This window comes from Protomyctophum bolini (assembly GCF_963924005.1).
Source record: "Protomyctophum bolini genome assembly, chromosome: 15".
Taxonomy (NCBI): Eukaryota; Metazoa; Chordata; class Actinopteri; order Myctophiformes; family Myctophidae; genus Protomyctophum; species Protomyctophum bolini.
Genome location: NC_137876.1, coordinates 166,385 through 187,620, shown reverse-complemented (window position 1 = coordinate 187,620; position 21,236 = coordinate 166,385). Strand labels below are relative to the sequence as shown.

The window sequence follows — 21,236 nt, the reverse complement described above, 5'->3', positions numbered from 1 at the left end:
ACCCCCAGGGACCCCCAGGGACCCCCAGGGACCCCCAGGGACCCCCAGACATGGGGGATATACAGTAGTCACCATTGTTTACCTGCTGGGACATTAAAGGGATATTTCACAACGTTTGGATCGTTTCATGGTCTATATTCTCAGACCTACTGCATGTGAACGCACCCAGACTGTGGGGGCCCGCTGTAGTGACTCTGAGGACCCCCTAGGGGTCGCTGTACTGACTCTGAGGACCCCCTAGGGGTCGCAGACCGCCTGTTGAAGACCCTTGACTCCCTAAGGTGTCATTAACACCCTGATGGACCCTGAAGGTGTCGGAGTGCTTCGGAGAGGGTTTTATTGTTGCCTCTCCTAGCACCTCTTTATCGCACGCACGCACGCACTCTGTCCATCAGATGTTTATCGGTTGTTCTGACTTGACGGCGTTTCTGACACCTCAAGGTCTGACCGAAAATAATGGACACCGTGTGTGTGTGTGTGTGTGTGTGTGTGTGTGTGTGTGTGTGTGTGTGTGTGTGTGTGTGTGTGTGTGTGTGTGTGTGTGTGTGTGTGTGTGTGTGTGTGTGTGTGTGTGTGTGTGTGTGTGTGTGTGTGTGTGTGTGTGTGTGTGTGTGTGTGCGTGTGTGTGCGTGCGTGCGTGTCTGCGTGTGCGAGAGACAAAGTGTCCATTAAAAACAGGGCTAACCCTTAATTTCAAGAATCGCAGTAATATACACACTGTTTAGTCTTTAGGGTGGTTGTGTTCCATTTGATATCCTTCTCCTATCACAGCAACTCACAAATCTTGCTGCTGTGTTTTGCACATTGTTGTACTTCGCCCAGCAGATATGGGAGTTTTTTGTCATTGGTCATGTTTTCAAAATCTCCGTGTGTGGTTGTAATCTGTGGGAAGTATGTGTCTCTGATGTCTTGGTACAATGGACAGATGGTTAGGAAGTGTAGCTCGGTTTCCACCTTGTTTTGTGTGCAGTGGGTGCATAGTCTGTCTTCTCTCGGGATACAGGTCTGCCTATGACGGCCTTTCTCGATCGCGAGACTGTGCTCACTGAGTCTGTACCTAAATATATATTTTTTTATCCCATGATTTTGTAACCCATTTTTCACCCCTGTGTCAATCATCTAATGTGATCCTGGGCTCTACACACCCTCCACCAACCTAGCCCCATATATGGGGGACAAGGGGAGAGCAACGGACTTGAACTCATGCTTCCTTCATGCCTGAGTGTCCAAGTTGCTCCTTTACACCTGACAGGGGGGGGTTTCCCTGGTTGGACGTAGCGCGTGGAAGGAACACGCTATTCCAACCAGTTCCTTTCCCCTCCATCAGGCGCCCCGGCTTGCGCCCCGAGTCTGTACCTAGTTAAGATTTTTCTTTGTTTTGGGTCGGTCACGGTGCTCAGGTATTCTGCCACTGTGTATTATCTGTTTAGGCCCAGATAGCATTCTACTTTACTCTGCTTTTGTGTTGCTTCGTTCTAATGTGTCAGATAGTTTTCCCTTTGCTGTTTTATGATTTGGTTTAGTCCAATGGGTTTTCTATCTCGTGGCTCTGTTTGTGTTTGTGCCCGGAGTTCCAGGGCCAGCTGGCTGAGGGGGGCATCTCTCTAGAGTTTCACTGTGTGTGAGTGCCTTGTTATGGAGTGCATCTAGGTCACTTTATTTTAGGTGGTTGTAGTACTTAAGTGCTCTCTTTTTTATTTTGATTATTAGTGGGTATCGTTCTAATTCTGCCCTGCATGCATTATTTGGTGTTTTTCGCTGACTAGTGTCGCTGACTAGTACAACTAGTACTGCTACTAACTAATGTCTATTACAACAACTAGTACTGCTACTAACTAATGGGGCCACATTAAGTGAAGGTGGGGGGTCACATTAAGTGAAGGTGGGGGGCCACATTAAGTGAAGGTGGGGGTCACATTAAGTGAAGGTGGGGGGTCACATTAAGTGAAGGTGGGGGCCTCATTAAGTGAAGGTGGGTGAAGGTGGGGTGTCACATTAAGTGAAGGTGGGGGCCACATTAAGTGAAAGTGGGGGCCACATTAAGTGAAGGTGGGGGGTCACATTAAGTGAAGGTGGGGGGTCACATTAAGTGAAGGTGGGGGGTCACATTAAGTGAAGGTGGGGGCCTCATTAAGTGAAGGTGGGGGCCTCATTAAGTGAAGGTGGGGGTCACATTAAGTGAAGGTGGGGTCACATTAAGTGAAGGTGGGGTCACATTAAGTGAAGGTGGGGCCACATTAAGTGAAGGTGGGGGTCACATTAAGTGAAGGTGGGGGCCACATTAAGTGAAGGTGGGGGCCACATTAAGTGAAGGTGGGGCCACATTAAGTGAAGGTGGGGGCCACATTAAGTGAAGGTGGGGGCCACATTAAGTGAAGGTGGGGTCACATTAAGTGAAGGTGGGGGGTCACATTAAGTGAAGGTGGGGGTCACATTAAGTGAAAGTGGGGTCACATTAAGTGAAGGTGGGGGGTCACATTAAGTGAAGGTGGGGGGTCACATTAAGTGAAGGTGGGGGGTCACATTAAGTGAAGGTGGGGGTCACATTAAGTGAAGGTGGGGGTCACATTAAGTGAAGGTGGGGGGTCACATTAAGTGAAGGTGGGGGTCACATTAAGTGAAGGTGGGGTCACATTAAGTGAAGGTGGGGGTCACATTAAGTGAAGGTGGGGGTCACATTAAGTGAAGGTGGGGGGTCACATTAAGTGAAGGTGGGGTCACATTAAGTGAAGGTGGGGTCACATTAAGTGAAGGTGGGGGCCACATTAAGTGAAGGTGGGGGTCACATTAAGTGAAGGTGGGGCCACATTAAGTGAAGGTGGGGGCCACATTAAGTGAAGGTGGGGGCCACATTAAGTGAAGGTGGGGTCACATTAAGTGAAGGTGGGGGGTCACATTAAGTGAAGGTGGGGGTCACATTAAGTGAAAGTGGGGTCACATTAAGTGAAGGTGGGGGGTCACATTAAGTGAAGGTGGGGTCACATTAAGTGAAGGTGGGGGGTCACATTAAGTGAAGGTGGGGTCACATTAAGTGAAGGTGGGGGTCACATTAAGTGAAGGTGGGGGTCACATTAAGTGAAGGTGGGGGGTCACATTAAGTGAAGGTGGGGGTCACATTAAGTGAAGGTGGGGGGTCACATTAAGTGAAGGTGGGGTCACATTAAGTGAAGGTGGGGGTCACATTAAGTGAAGGTGGGGGTCACATTAAGTGAAGGTGGGGGGTCACATTAAGTGAAGGTGGGGTCACATTAAGTGAAGGTGGGGGTCACATTAAGTGAAGGTGGGGGTCACATTAAGTGAAGGTGGGGTCACATTAAGTGAAGGTGGGGTCACATTAAGTGAAGGTGGGGGCCTCATTAAGTGAAGGTGGGGGGCCACATTAAGTGAAAGTGGGGTCACATTAAGTGAAGGTGGGGCCACATTAAGTGAAGGTGGGGGTCACATTAAGTGAAGGTGGGGTCACATTAAGTGAAGGTGGGGGTCACATTAAGTGAAGGTGGGGGGTCACATTAAGTGAAGGTGGGGCCACATTAAGTGAAGGTGGGGGTCACATTAAGTGAAAGTGGGGTCACATTAAGTGAAGGTGGGGCCACATTAAGTGAAAGTGGGGCCACATTAAGTGAAGGTGGGGGGTCACATTAAGTGAAAGTGGGGCCACATTAAGTGAAGGTGGGGTCACATTAAGTGAAGGTGGGGTCACATTAAGTGAAGGTGGGGGTCACATTAAGTGAAGGTGGGGGGTCACATTAAGTGAAGGTGGGGCCACATTAAGTGAAGGTGGGGGGTCACATTAAGTGAAGGTGGGGGCCACATTAAGTGAAGGTGGGGGGTCACATTAAGTGAAGGTGGGGTCACATTAAGTGAAGGTGGGGGTCACATTAAGTGAAGGTGGGGTCACATTAAGTGAAGGTGGGGTCACATTAAGTGAAGGTGGGGTCACATTAAGTGAAGGTGGGGGCCTCATTAAGTGAAGGTGGGGTCACATTAAGTGAAGGTGGGGTCACATTAAGTGAAGGTGGGGGCCACATTAAGTGAAGGTGGGGGCCACATTAAGTGAAGGTGGGGTCACATTAAGTGAAGGTGGGGTCACATTAAGTGAAGGTGGGGTCACATTAAGTGAAGGTGGGGGTCACATTAAGTGAAGGTGGGGTCACATTAAGTGAAGGTGGGGTCACATTAAGTGAAGGTGGGGTCACATTAAGTGAAGGTGGGGGCCACATTAAGTGAAGGTGGGGGCCACATTAAGTGAAAGTGGGGTCACATTAAGTGAAGGTGGGGGGTCACATTAAGTGAAGGTGGGGTCACATTAAGTGAAGGTGGGGTCACATTAAGTGAAGGTGGGGGGCCACATTAAGTGAAGGTAGGGGCCACATTAAGTGAAAGTGGGGCCACATTAAGTGAAAGTGGGGTCACATTAAGTGAAGGTGGGGGCCACAAGTGGTCATCTATGGTCTTCCTAACTAGGACATTGTAATGGATAGACTCCTGCCAATCCCACCTACCTTTTTATTTACCACACACACACGCACGCACGACACACACACACACACACACACACACACACACACACACACACACACACACACACACACACACACACACACACACACACACACACACACACACACTGGTGGAGATCACCATGGTAACAGTGGGTGGCACTTAAGTCTTCTAGTCCATCTTGTCATTGTTCTGTGTGTGTGTGTGTGTGTGTGTGTGTGTGTGTGTGTGTGTGTGTGTGTGTGTGTGTGTGTGTGTGTGTGTGTGTGTGTGTGTGTGTGTGTGTGTGTGTGTGTGTGTGTGTGCGTGTGTGCGTGTGTGTGTGTGGGAGGTGTTTTTCTGCACGGCAGCAAATTGCTGCACAAATCCCTTCTGTGATGTCACACAAAGGAAGCTGAGTGGACAAAAGGGGTGTGTGTGTGTGTGTGAGCAGGTGCATGCCGTGTATATGTGTGTGCGTGCGCACGTGTGCGTGTGTGTGTGTGAATGTAACATATTATAAAGGGCAAGGATGTTATGACTCGTTGCATCACACCATGTTAGGATGGTTCCTATTGGCTGTCATTAATACAGGTGTGTTAGGATGGTTCCTATTGGCTGTCATTAATACAGGTGTGTTAGGATGGTTCCTATTGGCTGTCATTGATACAGGTGTGTTAGGATGGTTCCTATTGGCTGTCATTAATACAGGTGTGTTAGGATGGTTCCTATTGGCTGTCATTAATACAGGTGTGTTAGGATGGTTCCTATTGGCTGTCATTAATACAGGTGTGTTAGGATGGTTCCTATTGGCTGTCATTAATACAGGTGTGTTAGGATGGTTCCTATTGGCTGTCATTAATACAGGTGTGTTAGGATGGCTCCTATTGGCTGTCATTAATACAGGTGTGCTAGGATGGTTCCTATTGGCTGTCATTAATACAGGTGTGCTAGGATGGTTCCTATTGGCTGTCATTAATACAGGTGTGCTAGGATGGTTCCTATTGGCTGTCATTAATACAGCTGTGCTAGGATGGTTCCTATTGGCTGTCATTAATACAGGTGTGCTAGGATGGTTCCTATTGGCTGTCATTAATACAGGTGTGCTAGGATGGTTCCTATTGGCTGTCATTAATACAGGTGTGCTAGGATGGTTCCTATTGGCTGTCATTAATACAGGTGTGCTAGGATGGTTCCTATTGGCTGTCATTAATACAGGTGTGCTAGGATGGTTCCTATTGGCTGTCATTAATACAGGTGTGCTAGGATGGTTCCTATTGGCTGTCATTAATACAGGTGTGCTAGGATGGTTCCTATTGGCTGTCATTAATACAGGTGTGTTAGGATGGTTCCTATTGGCTGTCATTAATACAGGTGTGTTAGGATGGTTCCTATTGGCTGTCATTGATACAGGTGTGTTAGGATGGTTCCTATTGGCTGTCATTAATACAGGTGTGTTAGGATGGTTCCTATTGGCTGTCATTAATACAGGTGTGTTAGGATGGTTCCTATTGGCTGTCATTAATACAGGTGTGTTAGGATGGTTCCTATTGGCTGTCAATTAATGCAGGTGTGCTAGGATGGTTCCTATTGGCTTTCATTAATACAGGTGTGTTAGGATGGTTCCTATTGGCTGTCACTAGACTTTACAACTACCGTAAATCAGCGTTCCCGTCGCTATAGGCAATGCTCGGATCGCTGGGTTTTGCCCAAGATGGCCGCCCGCCCTACGCTATTGGCTGTGTTTTCACCAAGATGGCCGCCCGCCCTACGCTATTGGCTGTGTTTTCACCAAGATGGCCGCCCGCCCTACGCTATTGGCTGTGTTTTCACCAAGATGGCCGCCCGCCCAACGCTATTGGCCCAACGCTATCTGTAGAGGCGTTTTTTTTTACTTGAGCCGCCAAGCTTGTTTGGTTTTTTATTTGTCAAAGTCGACACAAAAGTCTGTCTCTCACACACAGCACACAGTAACACACACACACACACACACACACACACACACACACACACACTCTACTCTTCCTCAGTCATCGACATGAGGTATGGTGGTCTCTGTCTCCACCTTGTGGCTGTTTGTTAGAACTGCACCCCTCCATCTCTCTCTCTCTCTCTCTCTCTCTCTCTCTCTCTCTCTCTCTGTCTCTGTCTCTCCTGGTGTCTCTCTCTCATGTGGAACGGTAGAGGTGGTTTGGAGGGCGTCTGAACAACGGAGCATATCATTGGTTCATTTATCATATTTTGAAGCCAGTCGGTTGGACGACCGCGCCGCAAATAATCACCCGATGATTGATGGCAGGCAGAGCCAATCACGCCCCACCCCTAACCCCCCCCTCCCCCTATTCACAGTAACTAAGAACACCTACTTGAGTACTTTATTTAAAGGTATATTTAACTTCTACTCAGGACAGTTGTTACGTTGCTTGATACGTTTTTAGATATTTAAACGGTGCTGTAGATCACAGAGTCACTAGACCTGCTGTAGATCACAGAGTCACTAGACCTGCTGTAGAGCACAGAGTCACTAGACCTGCTGTAGAGCACAGAGTCACTAGACCTGCTGTAGAGCACAGAGTCACTAGACCTGCTGTAGAGCACAGAGTCACTAGACCTGCTGTAGATCACAGAGTCACTAGACCTGCTGTCGAGCACAGAGTCACTAGACCTGCTGTAGAGCACAGAGTCACTAGACCTGCTGTAGAGCACAGAGTCACTAGACCTGCTGTAGAGCACAGAGTCACTAGACCTGCTGTAGAGCACAGAGTCACTAGACCTGCTGTAGAGCACAGAGTCACTAGACCTGCTGTAGAGCACAGAGTCACTAGACCTGCTGTAGAGCACAGAGTCACTAGACCTGCTGTAGAGCACAGAGTCACTAGACCTGCTGTAGATCACAGAGTCACTAGACCTGCTGTAGAGCACAGAGTCACTAGACCTGCTGTAGAGCACAGAGTCACTAGACCTGCTGTAGAGCACAGAGTCACTAGACCTGCTGTAGAGCACAGAGTCACTAGACCTGCTGTAGAGCACAGAGTCACTAGACCTGCTGTAGAGCACAGAGTCACTAGACCTGCTGTAGAGCACAGAGTCACTAGACCTGCTGTAGATCACAGAGTCACTAGACCTGCTGTAGAGCACAGAGTCACTAGACCTGCTGTAAAGCACAGAGTCGGTACCGATGGAAGGTGGAGATCCGCGCCCCACCCTGGTGTCAGTAGTACCCGTTCCACTCATCTGTCTGTGTCCCCTTTTATGCCCATATATGGAGTTCTGTGTCAGGCATGCCCAAATATGGAGTGTTGTGATGCCAGAACAGGCCAGCTCCATGTATGGAACCTGTCCACAGTAGGTTACTATGCTTTGGTCACCCCAACCATAACCGCGAGCGCGGGGCAGCACACCTAAACCTAACCCCCAAACCCTATCCCTCAGCACACCTAAACCTAACCCCCAAACCCTATCCCGAGTCGGACCAATGCTCCTTCGAAGTTCGAACCAATGATATGTCGGACCAAAGTTTTGCTCCCCGCCCACAGCCCGGGCAGAGGCCTTTTGTGGCGGTTCTGGAGAACCGTGGGTCCGACCGACTCGACACCGGGCACTGCACTCCCTGGGGGGAGGGGGGGGGGGGGGAACGTGTGTGTCGAATTTGATCGCATATCGTGATGTTCTCATTATTGAGGGCCTGATAAACTCGCACACACACGCGCGCACACGCAGGCACACACACACACACACACGCGCAGTGATTATGGACTTCTAGAAGTCACTGCTCTGCTGTTGCCCTTGTCACTCCCCCCGGTGTATGAGCTGCGTGTCTATTGGTCGAGGCATTGTAATCAACATTGATTGGCTGCCTCACACTTGACTGCTCTTTTGATTACGATGGGGGGGCGTCTCAGTGGGGGGGGGTGGCTCAGTGGAAAACAGTGTCCTTTAGGCGCACGCACACACACACACGCACACATACAATGTCACTAAGGCCAAAGACATGCTTATTGACTTCCGTCGATGTGAGTCCAATCTGGGTGAAATTCACGTTGGAAAATGTATATAACGGCGTGGTGAGCCCGGCCAGGACAGAACACGGCCCGGCCCGACTGACTTTTAGCCCTAATGCATTCTATGGTTCACAGACACGCCGGTCTGACAGACAGACAGCAGTCATTCTATGGTTCACAGACACGCCGGTCTGACAGACAGACAGCAGTCATTCTATGGTTCACAGACACGCCGGTCTGACAGACAGACAGCAGTCATTCTATGGTTCACAGACACGCCGGTCTGACAGACAGACAGCAGTCATTCTATGGTTCACAGACACGCCGGTCTGACAGACAGACAGCAGTCATTCTATGGTTCACAGACACGCCGGTCTGACAGACAGACAGCAGTCATTCTATGGTTCACAGACACGCCGGTCTGACAGACAGACAGCAGTCATTCTATGGTTCACAGACACGCCGGTCTGACAGACAGACAGCAGTCATTCTATGGTTCACAGACACGCCGGTCTGACAGACAGACAGCAGTCATTCTATGGTTCACAGACACGCCGGTCTGACAGACAGACAGCAGTCATTCTATGGTTCACAGACACGCCGGTCTGACAGACAGACAGCAGTCATTCTATGGTTCACAGACACGCCGGTCTGACAGACAGACAGCAGAGTCACGAGGGCTAATTAGCCCTATACAAAATAGAAGTCCACATTATGGCATCAGCGCGCGCAATTCCATAGTATTAAGCCAGCTCACCTTAATTAATTATAATATGGGCAACTGTAGCTGTGTAGGCTGTAGGCTACTACATTGATCTCATCATGAGATCAATCAAGTTTGGTGACAGATGTCCCACGAATCATTTTAATATGACGACATCATGAAATGAACCTGCACTTACTGACAAAGAGGATATAGGCTACCCGCCGTATATGGTTGAACATTTAAATAGCTATATGCCTCCGTGTCCATGATCAGAACAAATCCATTCTCCACATGGCATTCAGACAGATGACAGTGAGATGATATTAATCTATTCCCCGCATGAATCAATGCAGCTCTGATGCATTTTTTACCTCTGCAGGCGAGTGTGCAATTGTTCTTTCTTTTTTGTATAACCCTGCATGGCAATTGCCGCAATTCATCAGTAAGGGCTTTTATCATTGCCGAGTTGCAATATAGCATTTGGTTGTGTGGTGAACAGTACAAATTAACTTATTTCTCCTTATGTGAAAGTAACATCAGTTAACTTATTAACGTTCTGACATTTAACAAGGAGTGAAGCAATGCGTGCCAAGTTGGCAAGTTCAGTTTATAATATTATATACATATAACTCACGCTGTTTGCTTGAAGATCTCTCTCTCTCTCTCTCTCTCTCTCTCTCTCTCTCTCTCTCTCTCTCTCTCTCTCTCTCTCTCTCTCTCTCTCTCTCTCTATAGAGGCGTCCATCTTGTCCTATGACGGCTCCATGTACATGAAGGTCTCTCTCTCTCTCTCTCTCTCTCTCTCTATAGAGGCGTCCATCTTGTCCTATGACGGCTCCATGTACATGAAGGTCTCTCTATCTCTCTCTCTCTATAGAGGCGTCCATCTTGTCCTATGACGGCTCCATGTACATGAAGGTCTCTCTCTCTCTCTCTCTCTCTATAGAGGCGTCCATCTTGTCCTATGACGGCTCCATGTACATGAAGGTCTCTCTCTCTCTCTCTCTCTCTCTAGAGGCGTCCATCTTGTCCTATGACGGCTCCATGTACATGAAGGTCTCTCTCTCTCTCTCTCTCTCTCTAGAGGCGTCCATCTTGTCCTATGACGGCTCCATGTACATGAAGGTGGTGATGCCGGTGGTGATGCACACGGAGGCGGAGGACGTGTCGTTGCGGTTCCGCTCCCAGCGCGCCTACGGCCTCCTGATGGCGTCCACCTCCCGGGACTCGGCCGACACGCTGCGTCTGGAGCTGGACGGGGGGCGGGTCAAACTGACGGTCAACCTAGGTATCGTATGAGACCCCCACCCACCCCACCCACCCCGCCACCCCACCAACTGCATCCCCCCCCATTCCCCCACCCCACCCCACCCCAAACCTGCATACCCCCATACCCGCCCTCTGTACCCCCCCATACCCGCCCTCTGTACCCCCCCCCCCATACCCATCACTATGTCTTCTGTGATCATTCTCTCATTCGTTTTTCATTTATTTTGTTCATTCGTTCGTTTTATCAGTTTTTTGTCAAATATGTTTTCGTTTTGGGTTTAGTTCAGCCATTCTTAACACATGTGTTGATGATCACAGATATACCCGTCTAAATAAATTAACTTTAAATGAACGTTCATGACGAGCAGGCTTGTGTTAAGGCGTTAAGGCTCGTGTTGAATCGCTCCGTTCGCTACGGAGACGCTCGCTAGCGCCTTGCCAGCACCGCTTCTGTCGCTCCATTAGAAGCCTCCGGCCGCTGTCCGTGGTTCTGAACCGATCGGCGATGTTCGGAGGTCATTTCTGACCATGTGGTGGAGTGTTAAAGTCAGGCCAATCCTCACGATCACCGGATGGTCAGAAATTACCTCCGAAATCGCCGATCCGTTCAGAACCACGGATCATAACTTACGATCTGTTTCCAACTCTTTATTTGAAGACTTTCTTCAACGTGACCTTCCACCCACCGTGTGCACCTCCAATATAACTCCCATCAGTCATTGAACATGGAATGACGTAGACATTAGACATTACCAAACCCTTTTCTCTACTAACATTTCACTTTCTTTAAATCCAGTTCTGTTTCATCTTACTGTATTTTCGGTGTTTATTTTACTCATCGTTTCACTGTTTGTGTTATTCATGCTGTACGCCGATGACGTTCTATGTTCTATTTGAGAGTCTATATTTATATATAATGCTTTCCGGTGCCATTTTACGGTTTCAGCTCTAAACTCCATTACCCATCATGCTTTGTGAAAAGACGCTATTCACCCATTCAAAGGCATTCAGCCTTAAAACTCCATTACCCATCCTGCTTTGTGAAAAAAAATGGTATTCTGCCATTCAAAGGCATTCAGCCTTAAAACTCCATTACCCATCCTGCTTTGTGAAAAGATGGTATTAACCCTTCAAAGGCATTGAGCCTGCGGCCCGTACGGCGAACAGCCCGAGAACAGAGCCCAGAAACACCTGCAGACGGCCCCGCCCCTTTACCCACAGCCCCGCCCCTTTACCCACAGCCCCGCCCCTTTACCCACAGCCCCGCCCCTTTACCCACAACTCTATTTTTTTACAGTAGCGTTTACAGTAGTGCCTACAGCGAGTTAGCACCAGCAGTACGTTATAACACGTAGCCATAGCTTGCCTGTCGGGCCAATAACTCGTACGCATCGTGTTTCAGATTATTTTTATATCATTATATAATTTTATATCATCCAGCATGGCAATTCTGTATAATTATATTATTCTTTGCCGTTGAAATTGGGCATCGCTGACATGATGGAACTCGTCAACAAATATGATTATCTCCCAGACGCTATCTTTACTGTCCTACTATATTACCTTCTGTGCAACATTTAACTCATTCTAAGTACGTTAAAGCACTCGTCTCTGATTGGATGGATAGCGTTAGGTAAAACCCCTCCCTTCCCCGGGGCTCTGGCCTCTGATTGGATGGTTAAGGTTAGGTAAAAACCCCTCCCTCCCGAGGCTCTGGCCTCTGATTGGACCCTTCCCTCCCGGGGCTCTGCACGGTACTGGTGCTGATTGGATCGCGGCTGTTCGTTCCCACTTTTCTGTTGCGGTTGACGACACATGACCCCACCAGCCACAGGGTGCCACACGCCCACCGCCACATGCCCCTCCCAGGCATGGGACGGCCCTTTCCTTTTGGTTTTGACCCGATTCAAAGTAATCCGAGTGGAAATGGTCAAAGACCCACGGCTTCCTTAGATAGACGCCTCCAGCACCCGGACGAGGAGGCTTCGGAGCGTCGTGACTTTGACTTTTAATTCGAAAAAAAAAACCTAAAATGAAACAACGACAAAGAGAACGTTGGGTTGCAGAATCCATGTGGCTGGTACACTACAAGCGGCCATTTTGTCTCTCCAGTTCCTACTACAATATTAATAATATAATGATCAAAGGAACAGTATTAATAATATAATGATCAAAGGAACAGCTGACAGCAATTCAAAGCCAGCGAAAAAAACAAATAAAAGAAACAAAACAAAGACGTAATGTTTTACAGAACAATTTATGTATACATGAATACACAAGTATAGTATAGTATGTTGTATAGTAGATATATATATTATAGATACTATATACTATATATAGTATATAGTTTGTATAGTATCTTGTATAACTGTGATTGTGATTATGTCCTTAATTTGAGAGTAAGAGCATTTTAAAACTTTGTATCACTGAGGAAAATCTTTTGACAAAGAATAACAATTATTAAATAATAATTTTAATTTAACAACATAATGAAAATGGCCGCCTCTCTGCATGTGTGCGTCCCCGGAAGGGTGGACCTGTTGTTTCTGGATGTCTGCAGCTGTAACCTTATGAAGGATGCAATTTCATCTGTCATTTATTCTTCCCCATCTAGACTGTATCAGGATTAACTGTAACACCAGTAAGTTAACTCTCTCAAGTTTCATTTTATTTGCTTCTCTGTGTTGATGATGTTCTGATGTTTCTCCCTGAAGTGTTAGACTTAGTTCTCTTTCTATGTGGATGATGTTCTGATGTTTCTCTCTGAAGGACATGCTTGTTGAGGTGTGTGTTTCTGCCCCTCTTACCCCCACCTCCTCCCCTCCCCCCTCCTCTATCTTTAAGCCTCGTAGTTTTATACTCTGCCACACGGCGGCGTCGCTTCCCGACAAGAACAGATCTACAAGCCTGACGCTTTGCTTGAAGATCGGGTTTTTTTGGCGTCAAGCGACACGGTGGCGTGACTGAGCATAAACGAGACGTTATCCTCTACAGCTAGGACGTGACAGAATGATCCTAATGATCAATTCATTTAATTATCTAATTATCTAATTATCTAATTATCTAATCATCTAATCTAATCTATCTAATAATTGATAGCGATCACGACCAGCTTCAATATTTATTTGATTTCCTTTGTGTTTTCACTGACAGTTTGATAGGAAATCTAAATTTAGTTCATTTCAATCATCATCAACAGTATAACAAACACATTACATACAATTTCAAAATATTTGATGGCATGGTGGCATGTATGGCACCATAATAATATTACATGTTTTCAGTGTGCACGCCCACTGAAAACAATGACCACACTTTTAGATATTATGTTAAAACAATGACCACACTTTTAGATAAACTTATTAGATAAACAAGACCTTATTTATTATTTCCAAGAACTTTATGTAAAGTGATATTTAGTGTTAGTCGTTTTAGACATTATTATATATTTATCTAACATGTAAAGTGATATTTAGTGTTAGTCGTATTAGACAGATGGTGAAGGGACGAGTCTACAGATGATCCCCTCGGTTCTCTTGGTTTTCCTGCTGCCATGTTATTAAATCTGAATGTATTGCTTTTACTCATGACTGTTGACTAGACCTCAGAGTCACAGGTAGTATTTTACTCATCAGAGTCACAGGTAGTATTTTACTCATCAGAGTCACAGGTAGTATTTTACTCATCAGAGTCACAGGTAGTAATTTACTCATCAGAGTCACAGGTAGTATTTTACTCATCAGAGTCACAGGTAGTATTTTACTCATCAGAGTCACAGGTAGTAATTTACTCATCAGAGTCACAGAGGTTGTATTTTACTCATTCTAGACATCAGAGTCACAGAGGTTCACTTTGACTAGAGCTACATTATTATAGCGACATTATTTACGGGGGCCAGTTTCGAATTGCAGCCGTTTTGTAGGTGTTATTTGAGAGCGGTTTTGAAGGAGTCGAGGGATTCACATGTCTTTATGGCTGTTGGTACGGCGTTCCACATTTTACTGGCATAGGAGCCAAATTAATTTGCATGAATTTGGGTCATTTGGGTGGAGGGAAGGTTAGGTTTAGGCATATTTTTACTGAGGTTAAGTTAGGTTTAGGGTTGGTTTTACTGAGGTTAAGTTAGGTTTAGGGTTGGTTTTACTGAGGTTAAGGTTAGGTTCAGGTATAGTTTTACTGAGGTTAAGTTAGGTTTAGGGTTAGTTTTACTGAGGTTAAGGTTAGGTTTAGGTATAGTTTTAATGAGGTTAGGTCAGGTTTAGGCATAGTTTTACTGAGGTTAAGTTAGGTTTAGGTATAGTTTTAGGTTTTGGAAAAGGAGGATTTTCTGTCTCCTATGATGAGTAAAAGCAATCCATGTCTTTCCTCGTCGACAGTCGATCTCTTTCTGTTCAATTGAAACATTTTAAATCCTCTAATAATAATCAAATGATATTCTGTGTGCAGTGAATCTATTTTCCTTTCTTCCTTCTCTCTTGTCGTTGTCTCTTTTATTTTTTTTCCTTTTTTTTCTGTAACAAGAATGTTGTCACGGAGATATAAGAAAAAAAAAAGTACATTAATTGAAACCAAGCCTTTGTTTATCCAAATCTAACAGACATTGTAGATCCCTAAACTAAAGATGGAAAACAAGTAGTTTTCTGACATTTAATGTCACTGAGCTTTAGTTATTTTTACTATTTCTACATGAACGCCCACAAACAGACGAAGGCTTGGTTATGTGGTTGTGATGATGTGGTAAGTGTGTGATTGACAGGTGGTAACTGTGTGATTGACATGATGATTGACAGGTAAAGGACCAGAGACTCTGTACGCGGGGCAGAAACTGAACGATAACGAGTGGCACACGGTGCGCGTGGTGCGCCGCGGAAAACTCTACAAGCTAACGGTTGACGATGACGTAGCGGAAGGTACTGAACCACACCCCCTTTTTAACTGAGCCACACCCTCTTTTTACTGAACCACACCCCTTTTTTACTGAGCCACACCCCTTTTTACTGAGCCACACCCTCTTTTTTACTGAACTGCACCCTCTTTTTTACTGAGCCACACCCTCTTTTTTACTGAACTGCACCCTCTTTTTAACTGAGCCACACCCTCTTTTTACTGAACCACACCCTCTTTTTACTGAACCACACCCTCTTTTTACTGAACCACACCCTCTTTTTACTGAGCCACACCCTCTTTTTAACTGAGCCACACCCTCTTTTTACTGAGCCACACCCCCTTTTTACTGAGCCACACCCTCTTTTTTACTGAACCACACCCTCTTTTTACTGAGCCACACCCTCTTTTTACGGAGCCACACCCTCTTTTTTACTGAACTGCACCCTCTTTTTACTGAACCACACCCTCTTTTAACTGAGCCACACCCTCTTTTAACTGAACCACACCCTCTTTTACTGAGCCACACCCCCTTTTAACTGAGCCACACCCCCTTTTTAACTGAGCCACACCCTCTTTTAACTGAACCACACCCTCTTTTACTGAGCCACACCCCTTTTAACTGAGCCACACCCTCTTTTTAACTGAGCCACACCCTCTTTTTACTGAACCACACCCTCTTTTTAACTGAACCACACCCTCTTTTTACTGAGCCACACCCTCTTTTTAACTGAGCCACACCCCCTTTTACTGAGCCACACCGCCTTTTTACTGAACCACACCCTATTTTAGTGAACCACACCCCTTTTACTGAGCCACACCCCTTTTAACTGAGACACACCCCCTTTTACTGAGCCACACCCCTCACCCGGTTTAATGTTTCAGACTAAAGTTACTTTGACAATGTGAGTTTTCTCCCCACAGGATATTAACCAGAGGAACCTCTTAGCTTAGCTTAGCGTCACGCTTTAAACTTTTAGCCCAAAATAAATAATCCTATCTTTGGTCCGACGTCCTTACAGTCCGACACCCTCCACCCCAAAACCCTTTACCCCAAAACCCTTTACCCCAAAACCCTTTACCCCAAAACCCTCTACCCCAAAACCCTTTACCCCAAAACCCTCTACCCCAATACCCTAACCTAACCCTAACCGCACGTGTCAGCGATGGTGAGTTTTAACCTGCCACGTATGTCAGACTATTGGGACGTCGAACTAAGGGCTCTGCACTAAGCCCTAGGGACCATGGAGAGGGCTTATAGTGCAGAGCCCTGGGGACCATGGAAAGGGCTTAGTGCAGAGCCCTGGGGACCATGGAGAGGGCTTATAGTGCAGAGCCCTAGGGACCATGGAGAGGGCTTATAGTGCAGAGCCCTGGGGACCATGGAAAGGGCTTAGTGCAGAGCCCTGGGACCATGGAGAGGGCTTATAGTGCAGAGCCCTAGGGACCATGGAGAGGGCTTATAGTGCAGAGCCCTAGGGACCATGGAAAGGGCTTAGTGCAGAGCCCTGGGGACCATGGAGAGGGCTTATAGTGCAGAGCCCTAGGGACCATGGAGAGGGCTTATAGTGCAGAGCCCTGGGGACCATGGAGAGGGCTTATAGTGCAGAGCCCTGGGGACCATGGAGAGGGCTTATAGTGCAGAGCCCTGGGGACCATGGAGAGGGCTTATAGTGCAGAGCCCTGGGGACCATGGAGAGGGCTTATAGTGCAGAGCCCTGGGGACCATGGAGAGGGCTTATAGTGCAGAGCCCTGGGGACCATGGAGAGGGCTTATAGTGCAGAGCCCTGGGGACCATGGAGAGGGCTTAGTGCAGAGCCCTGGGGACCAGAGGGCTTATAGTGCAGAGCCCTGGGGACCATGGAGAGGGCTTAGTGCAGAGCCCTAGGGACCATGGAGAGGGCTTATAGTGCAGAGCCCTGGGGACCATGGAGAGGGCTTAGTGCAGAGCCCTGGGGACCATGGAGAGGGCTTAGTGCAGAGCCCTGGGGAACGCCGGTCTCATCAAATTGCGTTCCTTTTGTGTTGGCGCCAGACGGTGGCGCTGTCCTCTTCTCTTTCCGTTTGGTTTTTTGTTTCTTTTCAACCCCTCCTCCCCTCCCCCTCCCCCCTTTTCAACCCCTCCCCCTCCCCAATTTACACCCCTCCCCCCTCCTCCCCCCCGCTCCTTCCCCTCCCCCTCCCTTCCCCTCCCTCCCCTCCCCCTCCCTTCCCCTCCCTCCCCTCCCCTCCCCCCTCCCCTCCCTTCCCCTTCCTTCCCCCTCCCCTCCAACCCTTCCCCCTCCCCTCCTCCCCTCCCTCCCCCTCCTCCCCTCAACCCTCCCTTCCCCTCCCCCTCCCCCTCTTCCCCTCCCTCCCCCTCTTCCCCTCCCTCCCCCCATCCCCTCCCCCCCCTCCCTCCCCCTCCTCCCCTCAACCCTCCCTTCCCCTCCCCCTCCCCCTCTTCCCCTCCCTCCCCCTCTTCCCCTCCCTCCCCCCATCCCCTCCCCTCCCTTCCCCTCCCCCCCTCCCCTCCCCTCCCCTCCCCCTCCCCCTCTTCCCCTCCCTCCCCCTCTTCCCCTCCCTCCCCCCATCCCCTCCCCACCCCTCCTCCCCCCCTCCCCCTCCCTCCCCTCCCCCCCCTCCCTCCCCCCCCTCCCCTCCCCCCTCCCCTCTCCCTCCCTCCCGCCTCCCCTCCCTCCCCTCCCCCCCTCCCCCCTCCCTCCCCCTCCCCCTCCCCCCCTCCCTCCCCTCCCCCTCCCCCCCCCCCTCCCCCTCCCCCCCAGGTCAGATGGCGGGGGACCACACCCGTCTAGAGTTCCACAACATCGAGACCGGCATCATGACTGAACGACGCTTCGTCTCCAGCATCCCTTCATCCTTCATAGGACACCTACAGAGCCTCAGGTAGAGAGACATAGACCTACCATGGAGGTCTATCTCTCTCTCTCTCTCTCTCTCTCAATTCAATTCAATTCAACAGGCTTTATTGGCATGACGTTTTACAAGTGTTGCCAAAGCACAATCACAGATATTACAAACAACAACATAACAACATAATATCAATGACATGAAAAAATAAATAAAGATAATATAAAATAAAGCAGGTGGTGCATAAAATAAAACATGGCATACTGTATGTGTGTCCTACTGGTTGTCCCTTTTCTTGTGACAGGAATTGACATATTTTGCAGCCAAAACTGCACCTTCTTTCTGTTTCTTGTCTATGTCTCTCTCTCTCTCTCTCTCTCTCTCTCTCTCTCTCTCTCTCTCTCTCTCTCTCTCTCTAATGTGTTGTCTATGTCTCTCTCCCTCTCTCTCTCTCTCTCTAATGTGTTGTCTATGTCTCTCTCTCAGGTTCAACGGGATGCTGTACATCGACCTCTGTAAGAACGGAGACATCGACTACTGTGAGCTGAACGCTCGCTGCGGGATGCGTTCCATCATCGCCGACCCCGTGACCTTTAAGTCCAAGGCCTCCTACCTGTCTCTGGCTACGCTACAGGCCTACACCTCCATGCACCTCTTCTTCCAGGTAGAGAGACACCCACACAGAGAGAGAGAGAGAGAGAGAGACACAGAGACACACACACACACACACACACACACACACACACACACAGAGAGAGGTTAACACATTCTGAACGGGATCCCATTTTGGTGTTGGCATCATGTTATGCTTCAGCTATTGAAAAATAGCAGATCTACAAGCTCATAGCGCGCCACCGAGTGGCGCGCTATGAGCTTGTAGGTCTGCTATTTTTGAAAAATCGAAGAACGACTGACATTTTTTATAATCTGATCTCAGGTCAGAATGGGTTAATCAGACCAGTGTGTGTCCAGTGGAAACATCGTATGAATCTGATCTCAGGTCAGAATGGGTTAATGATGTAATCTCCTGTCCTTCCAGTTCAAAACGACGTCGGCCGACGGATTCATCCTCTTCAACTCTGGAGACGGGAACGACTTCATCGCTGTGGAGCTGGTGAAAGGGTGAGAGACATAGGGTTACCATGGAGAGAGAGAGAGAGACTTTATACCCAACAGGTTGTGGAGCTGGTGAAAGGGTGAGAGACATAGGGTTACCATGGAGAGAGAGAGAGACTTTATACCCAACGGGTTGTGGAGCTGGTGAAAGGGTGAGAGACATAGGGTTACCATGGAGAGAGAGAGAGAGACTTTATACCCAACAGGTTGTGGAGCTGGTGAAAGGGTGAGAGACATAGGGTTACCATGGAGAGAGAGAGAGAGAGAGACTTTATACCCAACGGGTTGTGGAGCTGGTGAAAGGGTGAGAGACATAGGGTTACCATGGAGAGAGAGAGAGAGAGAGAGACTTTATACCCAACGGGTTGTGGAGCTGGTGAAAGGGTGAGAGACATAGGCTGCGTCCGAATTGCTAGGGTTGTTCCCTACTCCCTATCCCCCATACGGGGATCCAGACTCTAGTGGACTCTATAGTGATGATTTGGGACAATACTCCCTGTATGGGGATCCAGACTCTAGTGGACTCTATAGTGATGATTTGGGACAATACTCCCTGTATGGGGATCCAGACTCTAGTGGACTCTATAGTGATGATTTGGGACAATACTCCCTGTATGGGGATCCAGACTCTAGTGGACTCTATAGTGATGATTTGGGACAATACTCCCTGTATGGGGATCCAGACTCTAGTGGACTCTATAGTGATGATTTGGGACAATACTCCCTGTATGGGGAGCACCGACTCTGACGTCAATATCGATAGAGGGCGCTGTAGTTCCGCGGGTTCATGTACTTTTTATTTGCATGAAATCCCCATTAGGTTTTTTCAGATCGCCTCATAAAGAACTGTTTGAAAAATAAACAAATCATCCCGGCCGTTTAACTCATTTGGATATGAAGAATCAACTGACTACAAGAAACCAATCAAAACGCTGCTGCTGAATTTTCCGGGAACAGACTGTATCAAATATTGTGACTGCAGGCTGTCACCTCCCTGCAAGGACAGTTTGTAAAGTAATTTTTAAATTAATGAATTAATAAAGAAAAAATAGGTTAATGAAAATATGTTTGCAGGCATTTAGGCCAAATATCTATGATAAAAAGGTTATTTTAAAATCATAGGCCAATAACAATGGGCCTATGATTATTATCAATAAATTAATATTAGGCTATATCCATTATCCAGCAATATGAAAACAGTGCACAACCTTGACAATATATGAAAATATCAGCAGCATGATTGAATCTTAACCACATGAACCCCCGCTAATCCTGGGGCGGGGGGGATACGGCAAAAATAGCCGATCTATAAGCAACGCGCGACGTCCGTGTTGTGAGCTTGTATACTTTTACTTGGGTACTTTTGGTAAAGAATCACCAAAAGTAGCCGATCTACAAGCTCTGCTCACAACGGACGTTTGGTGTTAACAGAAACAGCAGTCCAAATGACTGCCTACACAATGAAGTTTTAATGCATTTATCGCAATTCAATGAAATAATGTTAGATAGCATATTTTTTCATGGCAGGAATTAATGAATATTAATAAAACATATGTTCGGACACAATTAATATGTGTCTCACATGCATGTATTTAGCCTACATTTGTGATAAAGAATCTCACAAATATATTCTACAGCAAGCAACTGATTCCTCTCCTAACGTCATGCGCTGTGCCTGGGTGATACAATGAATCAGATTAGTAATACTATTGCAAATGAGTAGATTTATTATAAATAAAATAAAACAATTTCAAATAAATGCACAGATCATTTGTCTCGAGATCTGTAGCTTCGAGATCCGCTAGGGAAGAAAAGAGGGGAAAACGAAAGTTTAAAAAGTACATTTGTGTTGATTTCTTTCGCTGGTTCAACTTCTGCCTCTTCTGAGTTGGAGCGCAATGAGCGCATGCATGCAGAAGCAGCGCACGTG

At 47.5% G+C, this 21,236-nt stretch overlaps 1 protein-coding gene across 1 annotated transcript in view; it reads left to right on the top strand.

Moving 5' to 3' along the window:
• Window positions 1–21,236, top strand: part of LOC308329166 (neurexin-3a-like) — a gene marked incomplete at both ends in the record, with an annotated part of 120,876 nt that overhangs the window by 68,158 nt on the left and 31,482 nt on the right. The window contains 6 exons of the mRNA XM_080783369.1: window positions 10,271–10,474; window positions 13,070–13,096; window positions 15,246–15,365; window positions 18,106–18,226; window positions 18,677–18,854; window positions 19,230–19,312. Coding sequence (XP_080639495.1) covers window positions 10,271–10,474; window positions 13,070–13,096; window positions 15,246–15,365; window positions 18,106–18,226; window positions 18,677–18,854; window positions 19,230–19,312 — 733 coding nt within the window. The remainder of the gene's footprint in view (window positions 1–10,270; window positions 10,475–13,069; window positions 13,097–15,245; window positions 15,366–18,105; window positions 18,227–18,676; window positions 18,855–19,229; window positions 19,313–21,236) is intronic.